General features: G+C 35.6%; 1 protein-coding gene across 1 annotated transcript in view; it reads right to left on the bottom strand.

Annotated features, from left to right (window-relative positions):
- Positions 1-925: 925 nt before the first annotated feature.
- Positions 926-23201, bottom strand: part of MEI4 (meiotic double-stranded break formation protein 4) — a 76757-nt gene continuing 54481 nt past the window's right edge. The window contains exons 6-7 of the mRNA XM_008640208.2: positions 4444-4653; positions 926-2597 (exon numbers count right to left, since the gene is read on the bottom strand). Coding sequence (XP_008638430.2) covers positions 2565-2597; positions 4444-4653 — 243 coding nt within the window. The 3' untranslated portion in view covers positions 926-2564. The remainder of the gene's footprint in view (positions 2598-4443; positions 4654-23201) is intronic.

The following is a 23201-nucleotide window of genomic DNA, read 5'->3' as shown; positions in this document are numbered from 1 at the left end:
CAGTGAGCTAACTGTGAGTCTGCAGTGGCCATGGCAGTGATGAGGGCCAAGGGCATCCCAGGCTGTGTCAGCAGGAGCACAGTTTAAGGGAAGGGATCACCTTCCTCTAATCAGCACTCATTAATCTGCAGCTATACTACTGCCCATTTTGGGCCCCCAGTAAAAAGATGCTGATAAACTAAACCGAAGTGTATTCAGCACAGGGCTATAGAAATGCCTGGGGCTCCAGCATCTGTGCCACCAGGGGGGTTAAGGGAGCTGGGCCTGATCAGCCTGGGAAAGAGATGGTTGCAAGGGGATCTAACAGCAGCCTCCAGTGCCTATGGGAAGGGTATCAAGGGGACAGATCCAGGCTCTGGGTGGTGAAAAGACTTAAGACGCTGGTCATAAATGAAGTAACTGTATAGAAGTTCAGACTGCATACAAGAAAACATTTTTTTCACCATGAAGACAGTCAAGCAAAAGAGCAGCTATCCAGTTTCCATCCTCGAGAGTTTTCAATACCTGACTGAATAGCAACAGACAATATTGATTCAACCAACATGGATTTGATCCCACAGCTAATGTTGATTGAAGCAGGAGGTTGGACTAGACACCTTGAGGTCCCCTCCAACCCGAATTTTCCTATGATCCTGTGAACATCAACTAAACATTGCACCACAGTAAACTACAAACTGTATCAGATACTAATGCATAGATAACTGAATGAAAAAAACCCCAAATTATTATAGGATTAAAATAAGGTACAACTTAATTTTCACTGTTACTAACATATATAAGCAATAACTTGTAAAATCAATAACTTACAGATTATGAAAAGATTGCAAATTAAGTTTACAAAAACATCCTGAGACAGTTCACTTCAAAATCCCACCCACTGCTGTCATTAGTAGGCATGCAAAACTTTAGGGAATAGAACAGTCAATGGAGCAGCACTAGAATAAAAATTTATTTTCTTTGTCTCATAATTTTTCTATTTTCATAAAAAGAGACACTCTACCACAAAATTCTTTTAAAACAGATAGAGACAGGCATGAAAGTCAGTCACCCAGAAAGCTAAGAATGTGGCAGAATAGCAAATTATAAAATAATAAACTGCTATTAGGCTACTAATAAATAAGCATTGCTAATTCAACCATATAAATATGTAATTTAACTGTGTGTGTGCGCTTATATATATATCTGTATTTATAAGGCTGAACAATTTGCATTTGCAAAACATTAACATTTTGCCAACATCTAAAGTACATGTGTTTACAAAAAAAGAGATGTGCAAGAAAAAAGAAATATCATTGGATTGTTCATTTTAAAACTGTAAGGGTAACTCAGGTAAAATACTCCAGACAGCAATGACAAGTCTGACCAAACTATTTTCAGTGTTTCCTATTTAAGTGTATGAGATGTTATGCTCAGCACATCGGACCTTGAGATTGTTCTTTTGAGACATCCAATAGTCTACACTCAGCAAAGAGCACAGGTACTTTTTCTGGATTTGGTATTCCTCTCTGGAGGCCACACAAGTAAAACTTGGACATGGTCATACCTACTTAGTAAGTACCTGAAGACTTAGTTTAAGTCCAAGATGCAGGCAGGTTTCTTGTAACCTAGTTGTAAATTCTCCAGGGACTGTCTCAGTCATCCTGTTAATTTCAAAACTAAAGACAGTGGCGTTTACTCAAGTTACATCTAACAGTCATTGGATAAGAGCAGAAATTGTCTGAAGAGCAGGGATTTAAACTTATTTTAATTTCCTACTCTAAAACATATAAGGTATCACAAATGTGGGGTTTAGTTTTCAGATTAAGAGACCTAAATGCATGTTTGTGGTGGTGAGGTACATATCTAAGCTTCTGCTATCACCACAATTCAGTTGCCTAAGCAGACACATTTAAGTGACAGTGCCACTAAAGATGCTCCAGGATATCAGAGGCATCTACATGAAGAGAGAAAATGTGACACAGGACTTAAAGAAGATCTGCAGTCCTTTGGGGCAGCAGCTAGATACCCAGACCAAAACACTGGGTTACTTTTCAAGTGTTTCATAGATTAGATATCCCAACCACATGGAGACATCTAAATGTACAAGTCTACCTTTGGCATTTTTGTCTTGAGGTAAGTCCCCTCTTAGTGAAAAATCTCCAAGAAACAAGAGACAACAATCTAGTAAGTATTCTGATTGCAGGGGTTATTGCCCCCACCAAAGCTGAGGTGTTCATTAATATGGTTCACTGCCCTATTTAATTCTGCATTAAGGAGATAAAGAGAGCCCAGGTGACCAGTTAACAGCACTTTTGCAGAGAGGCAAGTGTGTGTCTAGATTGCTACAATGGCATTGTAAGGGGAACTCTCACTCTGCCTCAACACTTCCAAAGCTGCACAACTGTTCCAAATCCCTGTCAGAGCATAAGCGCCATGTAGTTGTGCCATCTCTGGATACAAACCCTTATCTTTCTGTATGCTGTGAAAAAAAAATTTCAAAAATCATGTCTCAAGTGAGCAGTTACTTCAAAACTTACCAAGGATGAATATATTTCCCAAAATACATCCATTGCTTTTCCAGTGGCCTAGAGAGCTTGCTGGTGAGAAAGTGCTACAATCTGCAAAGAGGAAAATATGTGTCCCTTTTTACCTAAGTTGCTTACTAACAACAAAAATACTTTTTGCCAACTGATGAGCAAATATGGTGTTCAATCTAGGGTGGAAACTTTTCTTTTGAACAACAGTCTTGAAACAGCACACATTTTGCTATTATATAGATGCTATTATCCTTCTGAGTTTTGTGTCTTTTACTTACATACTACTTTTGAATGAAGCTCTTTTCAAAAAAATTAAAATGAGAATTATTATATCAATTAGATAATAGTTCATTCCTTTCCTTGCTGTTTTTGTAATCATGCTTTCAGCACTGTGGAGGGAGAAGGAAGAACTGATCCTCCACCAGACTAAACAAACAAACAACAAACAAACAAGTAAAGCAGCAACAAAAAGGGCACAGTAGTTTCTGAGTGGCTACCAAACTTATACATTGATTTATTTTCTTTAGCTTGGCTAAACTTATCTGATTTTCTCATGTGACTATTCAGGAATGCTTGTTTTGCAAATCAAATGTTTCTGTTGGAACAAAGTTAGCTAGAAGAAAGCACTAAACAAACGTTACCATGTGACATATCAAACATGAAGTTTCAGAAAAAAAAACGGGCTGGTGTCTTAACTAAGGAATGCTCTCTGGGGAGCCAAGTCACCATCAAAGCAACCTGCTTTCTAAATATCAATGTATTTACATATACATAAAGCAAAGGTTTATTATGAAATAAATTAAAATTCAAATTAACAAGATAGTGGTGTTTCAGAGAATTTTCCTGATATAAAAATTGATCTGATGAAACAAGTTCAAGTGGAAGGACAAGGACTAATAATCAAAATACTTTGTATTTATTGTGAGTATACACTTCTAGGAGGCCTAATGAACCTAAAATGTTGTTTATCTAATAGAAAAAAATGCCATTCATCATAATAGTTACCCTTTAGATTTATCAAAGACTCTGGTTCAGTTAAGGTGTTGTTGAACTCACCCTTAAAAGACTATTTAAGATAATTTCTGTTAAAATATGTTACTTTAATTATTACTATGAATATAATACCATCACACAGAAAAAAAAAATCAGATAATATGGAAATGTACCAAAGGGGATTTTATCAATATTCATTAGTTTTTAGCAGAAAGTTTTAAAGTAACCATTAGATGAGCTACACTTCTTCAGATTAGATCTCTGAAATCATTACTCAGAGTGAATTAGGCCTATTGTGCCTAAACTTGTGCATACACAAGTAAACCCAAGCAGTATAGAATGAATGGAAGAAAGTTGTGAAACTGAGCACCAGATTTTATTTTGCTCAAGTAATGACTCATTTGATTATCAGTAACAAAGTCGGTCCTATAAGAATTTGTACTGGTAAGTTACCAAGTTTAAAATAAACGTTTCTATTTCAGCCAACCAGATACTGTCTCTAAATCATACAGAAGCTTACAACTCTTAAAGGACAGGCATTAGTCTCCTAACTTGGAAGCTCTAGGCACATATTATGACTCTACTTTAAAATTCATAGTGTTTATTTTAAACAGCACTTGAAACAACTTTCTTTGTTCCATTTTCACTGTGTGCACAAACACCAACACACAGTTTTCCATTATAAGAAACAGCATTTATTCAAAATGGCACCTGGATTATTACATTTCTTCTACATTCAAAATTGGAAATAATTGCATTATCTCTGAAACTGCTGTATAGAATAGTAGTTTAATGTAAATGTTTTCCAATAAGGATAATTTCCCTGTCTGGCTCGAAAACTTTCCAGTGCAATCCCACAACAAATGCACAGTTAAAAAGTAGGCTGCTTGTTTTAATCAATTTGCATTTGACCTGAGTTCAAAAGAACACTCACTCTCCATAAATATAAAGAAAACAAAGGGAATTCATCTGAGAGATGGAGAATAATTTGATCAAGGTTCTTCAGAAATTTGATTTTTTCTTCTCCTCCATAGTTTGAGCTTGAAATGTTACTTTCTTGTGTCTCATTTTGAAGAAGTTGTTCCAGAATCATGCACAAAAGAAAAATATTCTCATACTGGGTGATGTCGTACACAGACTGGACCTGGGAATAAAGAAAAATCAGTACATAAGTAGAGTGTGAAAACATTTCTGCAGCATAACATCTCAGATGACAGTTTAAGGGATACTGTTAAAATCTGCAGTAATATTTATATAATCAGGACATCTATACATTCAGTATGATTACTTCTAAAAAATGTTTTCCCTTTCGTGGTAACAGTCAAACAACTAACACTGCATCACACTGCCAAATGAGAAGTCAACATAACCTCCTCTTCATGAGAAGGTTTGCTTTACCTAATTATCCACAGGCTATGACACACCATAGTGATGTGCAGAAAAATAACAACAATAACAGCTTTGTTTGTTTTGGGCATATAATTAGAATTGGTGGATTTCTGTTTTCTGAGAAATAAAATAACAAGTCAAAAAAAATTTTTTATTCCTATATATAGACACTCATCTATTCAAGTGACACCTCCAGAAAACAAAAGTCCAAATTCTCAATCTCAATAGAAAATGCTCAAGCCAGTTCTGAGCCACTTAAAGTGGAATATTCTGTTTGTCAAATAAGCTGGAACAAGAACACTGACCAAACTAAAAATATTTAGGTGTCTTACAGCTTTATCCAACATAAATTTACCTGTCCTGTATTTTGAAACTGGAATTTTACACAGAAGCTTTCAGAACTCTTCTCTCCATAGGAAATAACTAGTAAGATACAAACTTAAACCTTGGAGAGTTGTCTCTCTGGAATGAAATTCTGTGTCCTCCTTAACAGCAAAATCTACCAATAATATGAGATGACTTTGTTCTGAAAAAGTCTGCAATTACAGTAGGTAGATGATCAGAACTGAAAGGTAAAATCATAACTGCTAGAAAATTAATTATGTATTTTTAAAAATTGACCAATAGCTCTAGCAAATCTAAAAATCTGTTTAGACCTGTGGTACAAAGCGAAATGGGTGCAGGCTTCAACACAGGTCTATGAAAAAGCATCAAATCATTGTACTCAGTCTAAATTACATACTGTAAGACTTTCCAAAGTGTGAAATTTATTATACAACCATTGCTTTTACAAAAAATGTAAGTTAATTTTGATTCCACTAGAATCTAAGAAAAAGACAGCACTTTACCTTCTCCAGCTAAAACTGTGGAAGATGGTGGCTCAGAAATTGCTCACTTGGATTTTCTGAGATAGTAGTTATTAAACCTAAAATCTGTGTTGAAGCACACTACGGTAATGGTTTTCAGGCAGCCTCCCACCTCAGAGACAAAATTAAGACACACAGCCATCCTATTGCAAAGCCTCAATGTAGCAAAAGAATTTTGCTGAGTTTTCTAGAAATCTTGAAAATTAGGTTCGTTACCAAAACATATACCAAAACAAAACCTAGCCTTGCATACTCTTGTTCTCTCTCTCTGGAACCTGGTAAGAAAAATGTACAATTCAGAAGCTGCTGCCAAGAATTCAGTATTGACATTCTTATCAGAACAGACAGCAAAAAATGTAAAAAGACAATATTAAGTATTTGCATACTTCTAAAGTCCAGTTAAATCAAACTGCCTAATTTGGGGAAAACCTCCTTCCAAAGCAGAGGTAATAAAACAGTCTGTTTCTTCAAATGTCAAACACCCAGCCCTATGACAATCATGCCTATACACTGATTGTTTTGACTATTAAATAATAGTGGGAAGCTAAATATACTTACTTTGCTTATTATACTAAATTACAGCTTTCAAAGTTGAGAAAATAAGTGTTATTAATGATTTACTGAATTTCTAAGAAATAGATGATTCTAAAGCCCTACGAATTCTGTTCCTAGGACTTTCAGTGTAGGGGTCATCTGACCAAACACAGGCATCAACAAGCTGAGATAGTTATCCCTTGTTCCTGTTTCAGCCAAGGGGAAGCAGGGGGTGGGACACAGTTGCCTGAATGTAGATATCTATTGCCATTTCACATGCCCAAGGGTAGCAGCTGTAAGCCAGGAGGAGTACCTTAGATGTGCTATTAGATGACTGAGTTTTTGCAACTGAGTAGTTCTCAGGATCTTTCAGCATGTAATTCATCCCACTCCAAACCAAAACCTCAGATATACCATGTCCTGGAGCTCTTCACAGTGATAAAGTGTGACTGTGCCCAGAAAAAAATGACTATGTGGTAACATAAATAGAATTTCTATGCTTAGTTCCTATAATTTGGAAATTAGATGTACAACATTACAAGCAGAAATCTTTGTTTGACTCTCAAGTGTTGGCCTTGAAAATTCACTCCTTTTATATGAGTAATCAACATAAAATGTTTTACAAAGGCAAATTATGTCACTTCACTTAACTTCCTGTAACCTCAGGCTCTCCCAAGCAGTTAAGCAACTGTGTTACTTTCAGTGGGTCTTGAAAGGTGCAACTAATTGCAGCTTAGTAAACTATCTGATTATGGATAATAGAATCCACAAGTTAACTAATTAGCTTCCTCTACAAATAGTACTGCATTACAGGAAAATTGCTTTAATCACACAGAACTGACATTGAAGAGAAAAGAGGAAGTATTTTTTTGAGATAATTGCTTTTCTGGAGACAAATGTACTTTGAAATATTGTATTATATAACCGAGGTGGGGGGAAATCAGTCTAGAACGTTTTCTGGCTCAAGGCTTATTATTAACCTTTTCAATCCATTTAATAATCGGAACAAAATGTGTCTCTCTTTCTTTTGTTAGATGCCTTCTGTAGCACTGATTGATGCAATTACTACCAATGTCAATTTGTGCCACATAATTTGTAAAGGGATGCCTTGATTGTTCCCTAATGGTGCAAAGGCAGACAATAGGCCTATTAATCTTGCCCACCAATATGGGTGAGTGGGTAGCTGTGCACGTATGTGTACACACACAGCTATCTTGAAAGTTCAGAAGGTGTGTCTATAAAGCAAGCCTCATATATATATGCTGCTCTTCTAGAATATATTAATAGCAACTTTAAGCAACTTTAACACTAACTCTGTTTTTCAATGAATATTAAGATAATCACTCTTCTCACAATCAGACAGGTATGCAATATGGATTTTCAGATGCTATTTTTTATGAGATCACTCCTCATCAGTTTTGCCTCACCAAATACTTGGAAATGTGTTTCCTAACAGTAATAAGCATTTTTCATGTACCTCAGTATTTAATTTTTGAAATTATTTTCTTATTATGATTTCTCAATACAAATAGACTTTTTAGAGTTAAGTAATTTAAAAAATATATATTATTTATATAAAATTGAGCTTTACATAAGATGGAAACAAGGGTTACAAGGACCTCCTGGCTGGATCTGATGATCTGCTAATCAGAATTAATTGTATTTATATCACCAAGTTCAGAAGTGCAAGAAGTGTCAAAATGTTTGGTTGAAATTAATTCTTCAGGCTTCTCCTACATTACATTGTGACCACCTGGAATAGGACACACATTTACTACATAATTTGAAAGCAGGGAAGAAGTTCTGTTACCTGTCTTTGTTACAATGCTATCACAACCAGTACTAGTATGTTAAAATAAACTGCTGTATCCCAGATCCCTGGCCCTTTATTATACTTCCTCTTTGCTAAACAACAAACCAGATGGTCACAGATCAAATTCCAAGCCATTGCTGACTTACTGGATGGGTTTGGAGTCTTGGTGAATAGATTAGGAAACAGATTCCAAATTGTACTTAGAATATTTTTGTCTTCTTGTCTGTCTTGGGATGACTTTATGATGTGTATCCCATATCGCTGCCCTATGCCCAGAAATTAATTTTTGTGCCTTTCTATGCCTTTAAACTGAGCCTGAGAGGGGGAAGGAAAAACTGAGCAAAACTTTTTCAAAGCAGTTTGCAGCTTGTTCAAGATCACACAGAGATAGCAATTTTTTTTTCCCAGCTGTGGCAGGGGAGTGAGGAAGCCCCCAGCTTGCTGCTGCCCAGTCAGTTTCTGGCCAGTTTCAGCTTCTTTTTCTCCAGAGAGAGACTGAGAGTTGAATTTTTTCCCTTCCCTGGAATTTCGGATGTTCTCCCTTTTCTACTGGACTGCTTCAATATCAGAGCACATCAGGAGGACTTTCCACTGAGCACAGAGGGCCTGGCCCTGGGCCAAGCCCCAGCTCTGAGGAGACCAAAGGGAGGACTCTGACACTTTCCCAGGTTTTTTCTCCACAGTGAGAGACTTTATTATTCAGCATTACTTTCCTTTTCCCATGTGTGTTTGTTAAATAAATAGTTTTATCTCCTTCACTTTCCTTCGAGGAAAATTTATTTTCCCCGGACCTGGTGGGGGAGGGGTGGTGACCTGCCTTCTTCTCAGAGGATATATTTCTAAATTTGGCCAAACCGGATCATTGTCTTAGTGGTTCATGCACATTTATATAATTTATTCAAATGCCCTTAATAACAGCAATATAAAACCAGAAAAGAAACCAAAGAAATTCTCTACAATTCTTAAGCCAGGTCACCAGCCACAAGTCAAATTTCTAGTGATGCAGTCTGTTGGGCCTGGAATTTTCACATGCAGAAGGCTGATGGCACTTTCTGGGTAGGGGCAGGTAAATTTTATTCCTTTTACATCTCAAAGGACCTAAAGAACAGAGACAATACTTTATCATTGCAAATAAAAATTAGATGAAAAGAAAGAGAGCATGTTCATGGCAACTGCTTCGATGCAGCTCAGCTCTTATGTAGAAGTGTCAGCAACACCTGTACGCTCTCTGGGATACAGCACAAATGACTCGGGAAAACTTCTTTTTTTGGTTTAGAACAGAAGATTTAAATGCTGAAACTTCTGGCAAAATGAAAACAATTAAAATTAATTTAGAAGCACCATTATGTTTGATTAGTAACAAAAAGCTTCCCTCATTTTCTATCTCTGTAATTTAGTTAACATCTGTTTAGGCTTTTTTAGTCCCATGACAATACCAAGTTTAAATATATGTTTCAACAAATAATTCTACACAACATAATGCTACATAAAACACTGACATACCAATACAAACCTTACTCAGACTGGGAAGATGAGTGTTTATATACCTCTGCTATTTAGAAAGTCATAAAATTGACACTTCTAGATAGTTATTTTAGCGGAAAAATATTCTGCCCAGATCTCCCCAGTCCATCATATTCTAACAGCTTTGCTTCTTGTAAATATTTTTTGCAACTTTTGCCTCCTCCATTTCTTGGCAAACCTCTACTATTCAGCAGGTATATAGCTTTTCATGCTAGCAAAGTGTCTTTCCTATGTTTCAAGAAATTATAAGTAAAATTTCACTGAAATATCAAGTGTTAAAAGCTAGTATTTCTCCTCTTATACATGCATCTTTTTCAGAGAAGCATAAAGGGTAGACTGAAATATACAATGTGCTACAGCCTGGCTCATTTTGCCTTCCAATGGAAGCACAGGCAGTAGGAATTGCAGCAGCATCAGCTGCTGGGCTGTGACTACTTAGTTAAGGAGCCTGGAGGATAGAAAAGAACCAAATCTGACATCTAGCCATTTCCAGGAAAAATCCCCCATGGCCTGTCGCCTCCTCAGGTGACAAAATGTAGCCAAAGCTCTTAGAAATTTTCCAGAGCAAGTAGAAACAAAGAGCATACATTTCTCTTGACACAGCCAACTACCAGCAAACAGATCATCTCAGCAAACAGTCCCAGTGCCCCCTTGCTTCCTTGCAGGTGGCTAGTACAGGCAGGTATACATGCAGACTGAATTCCGGGCAAGAAAATTAAAATTCATGGTCCAGGAGGCCACAGAGCAAGTGGAAGCTGATGTCCCACAGGAACACGGGACTTACCCAAAGCACCTGAAAATGTTTGAAGAGGAGCATGCCTGTTAGAAAATGTCTGAGCTTGATTTACATGGTTCTAGAGACACACAATCCTGGGTAGGCTGTTTAATGGACAATTACCCCAATTCTTTTTTTTGCTGTTGGTTCATTTCATTTTGCTGCCTTGGCTTTCTGGTGGTAAGAGGGGATGCTCCATCTAGAACTAAGAGAAAGGTGACTGGGACTAAGCAACAAGGAAGTGACATACTAAATGTAGTCACTGATGCTCACATAAATGAAAAAAATATTTCTGTGTTCACTATGCCTGCATATAGGAGGGAGACTTGTCTGAAATGGTTTTCTGCATTTTAACACTACAGTTCTAATGGGTATATAATTATAAATATAAGTTCCTAAATGGAGAGATAATTGACATCTTTTAAGAAAAACGTTTCTAAATTAGCGTAATGAAAAACAAGAAAAAACAGACTAACTGGAAACTCTATCAACTAACAGTCACCATTTGGTAAATTTTGTGTTTGTAAGGGAATGCTGAAAACATAAGTTTTCAGTAAAATCAACACTGGTTTACTCTACTCATCCAGTCTAGGTCAGAGATTAATGGAAATACATTTCAAGAATCACTGAATTGTTTCCTCAAGTGTCAACACATTCTCATCTTGTGAATAAAGGTTAATTCTCACAGGGAACTCTGTTCCTGACCCTTCAGTTTTCCTTTGAGAAATCCCTATCCAGGTTACTTATTGTTGTGTTCAAGTGCTAAATACGAGACAAACATTTTTCAGAGTACAGTTAAGAACATATGGATAGTGGGCATTTTATTTCAAAACAACAGAGAAATCTTCTTAACTGGATATTCTACAAATACATAAATCACCTCTTTTTGATCATTAAAATTTACAAACCCAACAATATCCACAGTATAAGAAATCACAGTAGGATAAAAGAGATTATAGATAATTGTTGTTTAGTGTTTAAATAACATGCAGATATGCATCTCTAAAATATTTAAGGCAGGCATGCATGAAAGTCTTTACTAGAAATATTTTTGTTCTCTTTTCCTACTACTGTGTTAATGTAAAGGGTAATTACAAATTGTCATGATGCAGGATTTAGTTTTTAGCTAATTTGCATATCTCTTTAAGATCTTTCTGTTGTGATTTGAAATGCCTATTTCCTGAACAACCCTCCCAATAATCATAATCCTCATAACCATGTTAATTATTCACCTGCCAAGTAAGTTCAAACTGATATATATATCACATATATATATATGATATATATAAGTTCAAACTGATATATTCACATCATGTACAATTCCTTATTTAAATTTATAGCCTCACACCCCAAATTTTCAAAATATTTTCATCTTTTATTCAATGGGTTCTGAAATTCTATTTGTGTCTTTATTCATGCTGAGTATCACTTTACTCTCAAGTAGCTCCTTAGGTTTCAACTATTCTGCTTACAGAACAAGACAAAAGTGACTACAGAAAGGGTCAAGGAATTACCAATATTCGTAGAAGTTAAATTCCAGAGGAGAGACCATCAGATAAACTCTTGGAATCTACAGCATGTGCAGTGACTAGTCCTGAGCAAGACAGTGCCACCAATACTTTAGAAGTCCCAAACAGTCTCATGATAGAGAGGTTTCAAAAGGAACCGTAAGAATCTTGCAAAAATAATATCTGTCCAGATATAATTATTTGGCATACCCTGGAAAATACTTTTGATAGAATTTAAAGTGTTTGTTCTCTTTGCTATCTCCCAAGGGGAAGATACTTATCCCTGAGGCATCTACACATTGTGCCTCTTCCACGTATCACTTGGCAGGGTCATCTGTTACTAGCCCTTACTATGACACACTGAATTACGAGAAATTCCCAAGACATCTTAAGCAATATTATTCTTATCTAGTAACACAATTTCCACAGCATATTGTAAGAAATTAAATATGTCAGCAGCAGAGCACTGACGTTTCCATTTTGGAGTAAGAATCACAACAACTGCTTTGCAAATAACATAACAAAGACAGAGAAACCTTTAAAAACCAAATTCCAATCCCTGTTACCCTATTAAAGAAAGCTAAAATATAAGTTACAAAGCTACCTCATTTAGAGAGAACAGACAAAAATTATAAATCTATGAACCTTCTTAGGATAATGGGAATTTATAAACACATTTTATTCCAATCTACAAGGCATATACTTCAAATTTGACTTCTCTCAAGTATACTCTTTTTGAAATTTATTCTAAAATGGCAAAAATTAATTCTTCACAACTCAAAGCAGTGAAATATGTTGGTTTGATTTTGGTTTTGTATTTTTTTTCAGAAAAGAATCTGAAATAAAGATTGGGAATGTATCTATTATAGTGTGGGTCCTTCCAAATCAAATGGGCTACTTAAGAATATTTCTAGCTTAAAAATTAATTTATAGATCAGACAATCCCATGGAAGGTCTCTATCAGGAGAAAGAAATCAACAAAACAATCTAATAAAATGTCTCAGTTATGAACTTCATTATTAGAGAAAGGGTTTTGCTGGGGTTTTTGTTTTTGGAGGACTTCGTGTACTTATAAGTGTAAGAGTACCACATGAAATAACCATATAATTGAAATAATAGATGTTGTTTGTTGACATAAGAAATTAAGTTCTCATCCTGCGAGAAATGTCATAAGCATACAGCAAGGCCAGTGATCTAAGCAGGTCTTGAAAATAAACATCATATATATAACATTTTTATAGGTAATAGGACACTAAGGTAATAAGATTAACTTTTGAGTAATAGTAATAATAAAAAGTCCTCCATTAATTAAAATCAAATCAGAAAACAATGGATTGCTGAAAAATACAGCTACATTAGATTAAAAAGATTTGACAGTTCACCTATTTTAGAAAATGCACAGAAGTATTGAAAATAAATAGCAAGCACTTTGCTTTAGTGACTCTAGCACTGGATGGGCAATCCTGACAGTAAGCCAAGATACACATGTATTTGTACTTTACCATAATTCATCAATTTTTGAAAAGAAGCTTTTAAACATGCTTTTTATGTTGTAAGGCTTTTTTTTTTTCCCCTATAAGCATGATAACTTTGCCTCACATTGAGCTTGACTTCCCAAAATTATCTCTTCCTAAAATTATCTAGGGATGGAAAGAATCAACTGGACCTAGCAAATGGCAGATGGGTGGTCCAGGAACAAGCCAAAGCAGAAGGCTGTTGCAGAACGTGCACTTAAATTGCTTTCCACAGGATACTGTGAAAGCTGAAAGCTTGTACGGGGTGAAAGAAAAGTAAACAGCTGTAGGACAGTGAAATTCACAGATATACGTGTAAAAACAATCAATCACTCTTCACCTGGGATAGCACAAATTGATGGACACTGGGAGAATGTTCTTGAAAACATCTCCAAATTCCTCTGAACATTTACTATAAGCACTGTCAGAGGCAGAATGGCCATTCTCACATTTTTCTATCTCCCAGTGTAATTTGCTGCCCCGCCCTCCACTAATGTTAAGTTACTTCAGAGAAGAAAATCTTCCACTTTTCAGTTTGCAGCTCTGGAAGCTTGCAACCAGTGGCTCCACATGCACCCCCCACTTCATTTTCAGTGAGATCAGTCCTTGCTTCAAAGAGGCAGAATCCACCACTCCATGTTCAGAATCACAAAGAAAAACAGCCCAAACATAAGCAAACCTAGGTAGTTTTGAACTAACTGAGAACAAATGTGTGCTTGATGCTTGTATTTATGCTGCAAAGAAAACAGGAAATCCATGAAAAACAAGACAAAACCCTTAAGAAGGAGCAAGAGGAGTGATTCTAGGAATTGTCCTATTGTGGGGAAAAGGACAAATCTGGTTGGAACACAAGCTTAATATTTGTAAGAAAAAAAGTTGACATCTGCTTTCTGAATCACTTTCATCCAAGGAATCAAAGTTTCTGTATACTTTTAACAGATAAAAAATGATACTGCTAAAGAAGACAGGTTTTCTTCTAATTACGCAGTTATTTTTCCTCTTCCATAGTTAGAGGCTTAATACTCTATAACTGTATATATATTTATTTAATATATATACATATATATATTTTATATATATTAAATACTATATATTTAATTTAATGCCAAACCAAACTTTGTCTTTTATTTAGGAAGAAGTGTTTTATCTATTTATTTTTCCTCCTCTTTTAGAAAAAATCTTGTATTTATTGTCCAGATAAAAAGTCTTTAGGAAAGTATTTCTGTTTCACATACATACAGCGTTTTACCAAACTATTTTCCTAAAATGGATTAATGTTTCCATTAGATATAAGTGAAACAAGACAACGTTTTTTCAGTGATTCTGCCATCCGTCTTAAACACCCACTTTCCACTACAATTATGTCACCAAATCTCATAACAACCCCTGAATTTTCAGAGAATACCATGAGAGTCTTCCAAATTTCAACTGTAAAACTCAAGAGACATGGGAGACATGGAAGACTCAAGAGATATAATGTCATAAAAATTTGAAAGGGTTGACAAGCAGTGCTATTCTTCTTATTTATTGTATTTAAAACTATGTGGAATATGTATACAGAAGAAATACTGAGTGGGTTAATCAAATTTAACACTATGAAAATACTGTTTATTCACCTTCAATATGTGAGAAATTACAGAATAAACATATTTAATTGAAAATCACACAAAATATAAAATGTCATGAAATCATGAGAACACCACAGCGTATCTGAAAGTTTGCATACATGTGTCAAAACTTAATTTTGGAAGGAATTAGACCTTTTGACTAAATATAACAAAACAGAAAATGGAACAATCTTTTTAGGCTTTGCAGCAACCAAAGGGGTATGACTGTAACCAAATATATTTTTGCTTTCAAATTTTACTTTTCCATTAATTATCTGGGCGGCTCTCCTGGAAAGCCCCAAAATCAGAAGTTGTCTAGACAACTTTACTTTTTAAAATGTTAGTTTGTTTCTTTGTTTCAACTGCTTGAGCAGCACAGTAGTGTAAAAAGACAGGTTTGTAAGAGCTCCAGAGCAGCAGTTTAGAACACGTGAGGGTCATGGTGCTGGAAAGCAGTGCTATGCAGTTCAAGATTGGCCCTCTAAAGTTCAACATGCCAGCAGTAACTCTAAAGACAGTTACACTTAGGAAGATCCTTTTGAAACTGAAAATCTTCTGCAACTTGTGTGAAAATTGCAGCATCCTGACAGAACACAAAAAAGAAGAGTAAACTTGAAAGGGATTAAAGTCTAAATTGACCACCAGAAGCCAACTAGTTTTTCTAGCTTTGAAGGAGAAAATAATATAAGAAATATACAGGAATGATTATGTACAGGAAAATGCTTATAATTCTAAAAGTTATGATATCAGCTGAAACAAATAATGAAAGAATTATTGAAGAAAGTTCTGTGCTCTGAGTACTATTATATAGTGAAATTTACTAGGTCGTAACAAGTCCAAGGGCTTCCTTTCCATAAAACTGGAATAGTTTGAGTCCCATTCAAAGTAGTCTGGGGAACTACTTTGTCTGGGGTTTGTTCTGGAATCTGGGGAAAGATGTCTTCTATGCAAGTCAGAGTTTTCACATGGCCAACCTATCACCTGGATGATTCTGTAAACCTCAAATATGTAGGCTGACAAGGGTACAACTGGCCTTAACTAAAGGAAAATATCTTCCAAGAGCGTAAAGTCAAGCCAAACTTTGGATGCACAACACCACTATTTTCAGCAAGCACACAGTTGTTTATAGCAGGCCTCCTTCCTTGTGCTAGACAGATACCATCAAAAAAGGAATCTGGGAATGCCAGGATTTGAAATGACCCAGAGGAAAGCTAAAGAAAATTTAGGACGATTTACATATGGCAAGAGAATCATGTTATTTTTCACTCTAGTATAATTTCTTATGCCAAAGCTTCAACACAGCTCAGTAAAATTAACTAGAACTGAAAAGTAGTGGGGAACTGCAGACTTTTTTGTTCTTCACAGAGTCTGTTTGAAGGATATGTTCTGAGGTTGAATTGGATACATTACAGCTGGATACCCTAGGAAAAATACAGATGATTTTATCAAATGGCTTTGCTAAGAAAAATATCTGAGGAAAAAAAGCTAAAAATGAGCAGAAGCGCTCTCTTTTGCATTGAGTCACCCAAAAGGAGACTATTATAACCAAACAACAGAGACATTATAAAAGTTCAAAGCAATTAAGTTCAAATCAGAAGCATTAATTCTGGAAAAAATTACAACCAGAAAAAAACCAACTCAATTGGAGCTCAAAGTACATTCAAAGTCAAGAAGGATCTGAATGAAGCCCAGTGAAACAACACTTGACTTGAGAAACCTAAAAGACAGTGTTTTAGGTCAATGACTGAGGTATCTGGTGGACCCGCTAGAGAAAGCTGCCATAAATGTACCTGTAGGGGTCCATATGGGACCCTGATAACAGTCAGTAAGCTAGGTTTCCAGAAACACACTGTCATTCATGGGAATGTGGTACGACAGCTGCATAAAAGAAATGTCATTGTATTGAAAAAAAACAGAATAACAACAGAGAATAACATAATGGCAGCAAAAGAACAGCATGTCAGGGATGCTACTGGAAGTCAAGAATACACGTGAACTTGTTGCAACTGAATTTGAGAATGGCCTGGGTTGGAAGGGACCTTAAAGATAATCTAGTTCTAGTTTTTTGTAAAAAAAAGACAGCTGAAATCCACCTTTCAGCTACAGCTGTGATTTCCTCTGATGGCCTGAACCAATGATAATATTACATGAATTGCATCTGAAAACCTCTCCTGTCTTCCTTAGGGGTTACAAACTGCCCTGCCACTCCTTTGCCTGCTGTATTCCCATCACCATCCTTTTGGCTTTGCTCTATTTTTTCCCTCCCCCATCTCCAGAAAAACAGAAGAAAAGTGTCCCACTGGCATGACCATGAGTCTGGGCCATGTCTCTGATTTTGAAATCTGGACAAAATACAATTTTTTTTTTTTTTTAATTTCCCAGAAGAACATGGTATTGGGGAAAAAATGCAAGACTGGAAAATGAGCAAATCTTCAAACTGAAGAAAAAGATACAAATCTCTTTACATTCACTACATAACTATGGATGTTTTGAAGGGGACTGGACTAGCAGAATAATTAGCACCACATAAAACACTGCATGCTGCTTCTATGGAAAATAGAGGTTAAAAATGCAATTAGGATATAGTATTTACCTGAAAATAATAGAGTTTCAAGCAGGTTACAGAAAACACTCCCTAATCCTCACCACCATTAAGACAGCACCTGACTTTTTGTGTAAAACAACAAATAGCATCATCCTACCAAAATTAAGATAACTGACATTCAGCCAAGATTCTCAGAGACTACTCTGCTCTTCCTGCAGCTTCCAGCACACTTGTCAGGTTTACTGTGCATAAGAATGCATCGTTAGATATATCATGGTATTTATTAAAAAATTGGCCTGAAAAGATCAGAAAAATTTCAACATTTCAGAGGATGACTAGCCTTTCAAAAAGATAGCTAACCTTCAGTTTGGGACAGATTTTTATTCTTTTTAATTAAATGGTCTGGTACAAGAAATAAAGCATGTTTCTAACTGCGGACCAGATGTAAGAATTCAAAATGTTAGTATGTTATTTTCGTACCACATTATTTACAATCAGGTAGTAATTACCAGTAGGCAATACATACAAGATTCTAACAAAGCTTTTAAAGTGCCCTTAGCAACTTTAGCTCTATTCTCTTTGCTGTAAATTTAATGCAATTTAACATAATTGCTTAATTTATCAAGCAAGATTTAAATCATTGTGGAAGATATTAAAAGATCATATTAACAAATCATAGTAAATGCACAGGCCACCTAGCTCTTCAAAATTATTTCAGATAACTGCAGGAATACATTAACAAAAATATGACAGAAAATCATTAGAGACTGACTCATTGAAAGAGGAGAGAAGAAACAAAATCAAATCCTATCAGAATTGAGGTACACAGATCATCTTTGTTATGCTGTAACTGACTCCTAGAAAATTCCTCGTTTTTAGAAGTCCTGGACTATCTGGCATAGTAATTGTAACATTACAAATGAGTGTAAGACATCCACTGCAGTACAAAGAAACCCTCCTATTTTAATGCTTAAACTTGTTTTATAAAAAAAAAAAAGTCACTATTCTTGTCCTTATGCTTTTGTGGAGAATATGTATGTACAGGAAAACTTCTGGGATAATACAGCAATTTAGAGAGTGAACAAATAAGAAAGAGAATACTGCTACATTTTTATGGCTCTAAGGTAGCCATGCAATACATTCCTTCAAGATTCCCTGATGACAGCAAATTAGCCAATAGGGAACTCATGCTCCGACTGTTTCTGCTACCGAATTTAACTCATTTAAATTGAATTAAGGCTCTTCTATGCCATATGGGCACAGTCATTTATTTAGTAAAGCTTTTAAGCTTTCCAGTCTGAAATGTAAAAATTTCTCATTTGGTTTTGTCCGATTTCCATCTCTCTTCCTTAATACTCTGTTATTTTATATTCCCTACTGGAAAGGGAGGAGATAGGGTTATCAAAATGTAGAACTATGGCTCATTTAATGTTCTTTTTGGTTCTCAATCCTCTGGACAATAACAATTTAAAGACTTTGACTTTCTTCATCCTAAAGGGTTAATTAGGCTCCTTCTACCTACTGTTCCCTCAGTGGGATCATAGTCTAGTGTTCAGCAAGGTCAACCGTGAACCATTACTACTCTGTCTGTTGCTCTACTTTCCCATGAAACTTTCTTGACAGCAATAATCTCTTTTCAGAATAAAATTTGACCTATCATTTGTTCCAAACACTTCTGTCCCCAAGTGACACAGGATTTAGCAACAAGAAGGAAATCCATTTTGGTTTTTTTTTTTCCAACCCAATTCTCGAATGTCTGATATTGTATCAGAGTTATCAACTCAAATACTCATATGAAGATGAAGAAGCTTAGTATCTTAACTTTAATTCCACTCTCTTTTAGGAAAAAAAAAAAAAGGCAAAATCTTAGCTGAAGAGCCTTCTTTTCTTTCCTTTTATAGGAACCTGAACTTTTTTTTAGGATCAGAAGAAAACCTGTTGTGAAAGACCTTCATGAGCATCATTCCTTGAAAGGGGAAAAGTTAACAGCAGTTCCAGGCAACAATATGGCAAACGAAATTAAACCATTTCTGGCTGTGACAATACAAATGTACACACAAAGATATAGAGTAAATACAATTCTTAAAAGAAGGGATTATAGTCAAAACTGGAAAAATTAATAATTAAAGGAATGTATTAGGCCTCTTGGGTCTACTACAGTGTGAGAGTAGGTATCGTATCAAACTTTTCTCAAACGAGGTTGTTGTGTGAGTGATGCTAACACCATTATTTCAGTGGACCCAACTCTGGCTGTAGGTGTGGAACAGTGAAGAAGTATAGCCCCACTAAGTAAGATCCACAGAACTGGATTCCTCTGAAAAGTAACTGTCATTAAGGCAAGGCATCTTAATATGGTTCTAAAATCTTCAGTGAAAAGAAAGACTTCATCTACTCTATCATTTGAAAGAATTAAGTTACCTATAGGTAGATGACCACAGGGAAAGGCATTTCTCTAGGTAAGCATAGAGACTCAAACTTGGAGGTACTCTTTATGAAAACTGTACAACACCTTGCTTGACAGGGAATATCAACACAATCACTACTGCTTGTAACATCCATGTGATGAATTTATAAGCCTTGGAAGAAAAACTCCTGAAGTCATTACAAAAACATTGGTGAGAGAGGGCAGCTTATGCAGAACTTTAAATTTGCATAGATAGCTTAATAACTAGCTGGAGAAGCTGATCATGCAAATAAGTGCACTTCTTCCCAATTCCAATGTCGTGCTTCTGGTCTTATGCCTAGAACTTAACTTGTATTCACATTTGCACTTGTTCCCATGCAGACACAGAAGTAACAACAAACCTCCTTCACCCAAAAGAAATTAAAAGTAAATCAACTTATGTTGATTTTTTTGGTTTTGGTTGGTTGGTTAGTTTGGGGGTTTTTGTTGGTTTTGTTTTGTTTTAATTTATCTATTAATTTCACAGCTTGAAACTGGAGATTTTTATAATGACTTTGCCAGATTTAAAATAGCCTTGTTAATAGAGAGATATTCTGGCCAACATCTGGTGACAAAGGAAGCATTTTTGACATGGATGTACGGTGATCTTACGATCAAACCAGAATGAGGGGCAGGCTGAAAGACCTCAGGAATCAACCTGGGAAAAAACACGTAGGCTCAACCCAGAAGCATAGAGAGTATACAAGTGCTGAACAGTGAAATACACCCTCATGACTTTCATGAGGATGACAACTAATTTTCTAGAAGGATTTGTGTTGCTTCTCCTATACTCCCACTTAGCAAACAATTGAAGAAAGGAAGGAGGCAGAATCCCATGCATGTGGAAAGTCAGAACTCACAAAAGCAAGTCAGTTGTGGCATCATGAGGAGCATAACAAGTCTGAAGAGAAAGAAGCTTCAAAATACTACCAAATCCCCAAGCCAGCTGGTCTAACCTGAGGTTGTCTGAAAGAATTCAAGCAATTCCAAAGGTAATTCTTCTGAGATACCATGAAGTAGTATTACTATTACCATGAAATAGTATATACCATGAAATATATATTTTTATATATATATATTTATATATATATATATACCATGAAATAGTATTACTATTACTTTGAATAGTAATTATGAACATGATGCCAGACACAGTATATGCCTCTCTGGCTGGTGTTGAAACATGAGACTGAAGACTTCCTTCTGGATAAAGTCAATGCCTTCTGCTGCCTTTCTTTGGCTTTACTGGAGGTGAAGGACAAAGTTACTACTAACAGCAGAAATTATGCAAAGCTTTGTGAATTTTTTTCTTTAACACTGAAAAAAGGTAGTAGAACCTGAAAAGTCAGCTTTCTGCCTTCTTCACTCATCAGTTGGAAATTGTCATTGTTTGGAACAAGCATCTTTCATTTCACAGCTCTGTCTGAACATTAAGTTCATACTGACAGTGACTTAAGACACTGCCTTTTTGTCAAGTAAGAGTGCAAAACAGCAAAAAAGGTGAACTGTATTCGACAACTAGCAGGACTGTAAGAATTGAGAGATTCAGACAGTGAATAGAACATTGTTTCTAAACCAAAGTTTTCTCACTGCACTTGTACTGGAAAAAAAAAGCTTAACAGATCAGGTGGGTAATCCACATGCATTGCTTTTAAAAGCAATCAACATTCAAAGGTGGGAGACTTTTGTGACAAGGTAATAGTTATTACACTCATATCTGATCATCCCATCCTTCCCAACAGGTATCCCATTCTCCTTCTGAAAACCCAAAACAGTTTTGGAAACATTCAGAAACACCAAGTGAGGGTTTTCAAAGAAAATTTCCAGTTTTTTAATTCTTTAGTACATTTAGGACTCCTTTTTTAAATTGCAGCATCCTCTGACAGTTTCTGAGAGCAAGGAATCTCAGTACTTCCAGAATTTACTCCTCTTACTCACCCTTTAGGATCCATTAGATGTGGATCGTCAGAGAAGCACAAAGTATTGGCTGAAAATTCTGCCTTAGAGAGAAGCACATCTGCAGTGATATCAAGAACCCAAAGATAAAGGTGAATTAGGGAAGGAAGAAAGATTACAGAGAATTAGCTCATATGACAAGAATTTTCAGGGAGTATTCACACAGAGAATGTAGCTAGAATGTTCTTGTGCAGGATCTGAAGATCAGGAAAGAAAATATACTAGATATTACCTTTGAACAAAGGGGTCTCTTTCTCAGATGCGAGGATTTTTCTTGCATTCAAATTTCAATCTAGTTCTTTCATAATGGTAAGGGCCAGGAAAAAATACTCAGCTCATCTCCTTTATATAATACACTGGTTTATACACTTCTGTTCTAACTCTCATTTGTTTGCTCTTTAAATCATAATCTTTTGTTCTCAGAATAAATGATTTTACAAGTCTCTACATCTGTTGTGTTTATCCAAACTCTCTCTAGTCTGTTATGTATTTTCTGAGAAGACATTATCATATGACCAATTTTGCTGCAACTCATCATTTATTTCTTTACTTGTTTCTCTTACAATCTTAATTGTTCTAGAAGAGTTGTTCTCCATTGAAACAATAGCTAAAACCCTATTTTCTGTACTTGGTTAATGACATTAAAGAACTAACTCTTGAGGGTTAAACAAAATAATCACTCATTATATTAATGAATAAAAAATTACACTAACCACAATCTTCAAAATTTAAATTTACAATAGCTAGCACCACCTTGCTACATTAATTGATGAAAGAATAATGACAAAATACTTGGAGTGGTTTTTAATTTGCTGCTCTTGCATGCAGTATGATTTATCTTAGGATTTAAAACTGTGCTTAATTGCATATTAAGCGATGGCAATATGTGCAACAAGTTTTTATTAATATCACTGCCTGTCATATTTCATATTGAAAACAATCTACATTGGCTCACCTATAAAATGAACTTGTAACAAAGGCCTACTTCACACTAAGTAGCACATTAGTATTCTACACAGACTGTAATTGCCATTCTACTGGTTTTATAATACTCATGTTTTGAAATGCTCTCCTTGCATTTATATTAAAAGCATTTGAGAAGACAGTCACTGAGTGGTGGGAATAATTTTGCAGGAACACAGGTACATTTTTGAGATTTATTCTGACTTTGTGCATGTCTGAAAGTATTTCCTTGGTTGTTTTTTGTTTTTTTTTTTT

The sequence above is a fragment of the Corvus brachyrhynchos genome, unplaced genomic scaffold (genome assembly GCF_000691975.1).
Source record: "Corvus brachyrhynchos isolate BGI_N302 unplaced genomic scaffold, ASM69197v1 scaffold87, whole genome shotgun sequence".
Taxonomy (NCBI): domain Eukaryota; kingdom Metazoa; phylum Chordata; class Aves; order Passeriformes; family Corvidae; genus Corvus; species Corvus brachyrhynchos.
This window is presented reverse-complemented; position numbering and strand designations above follow the sequence as displayed.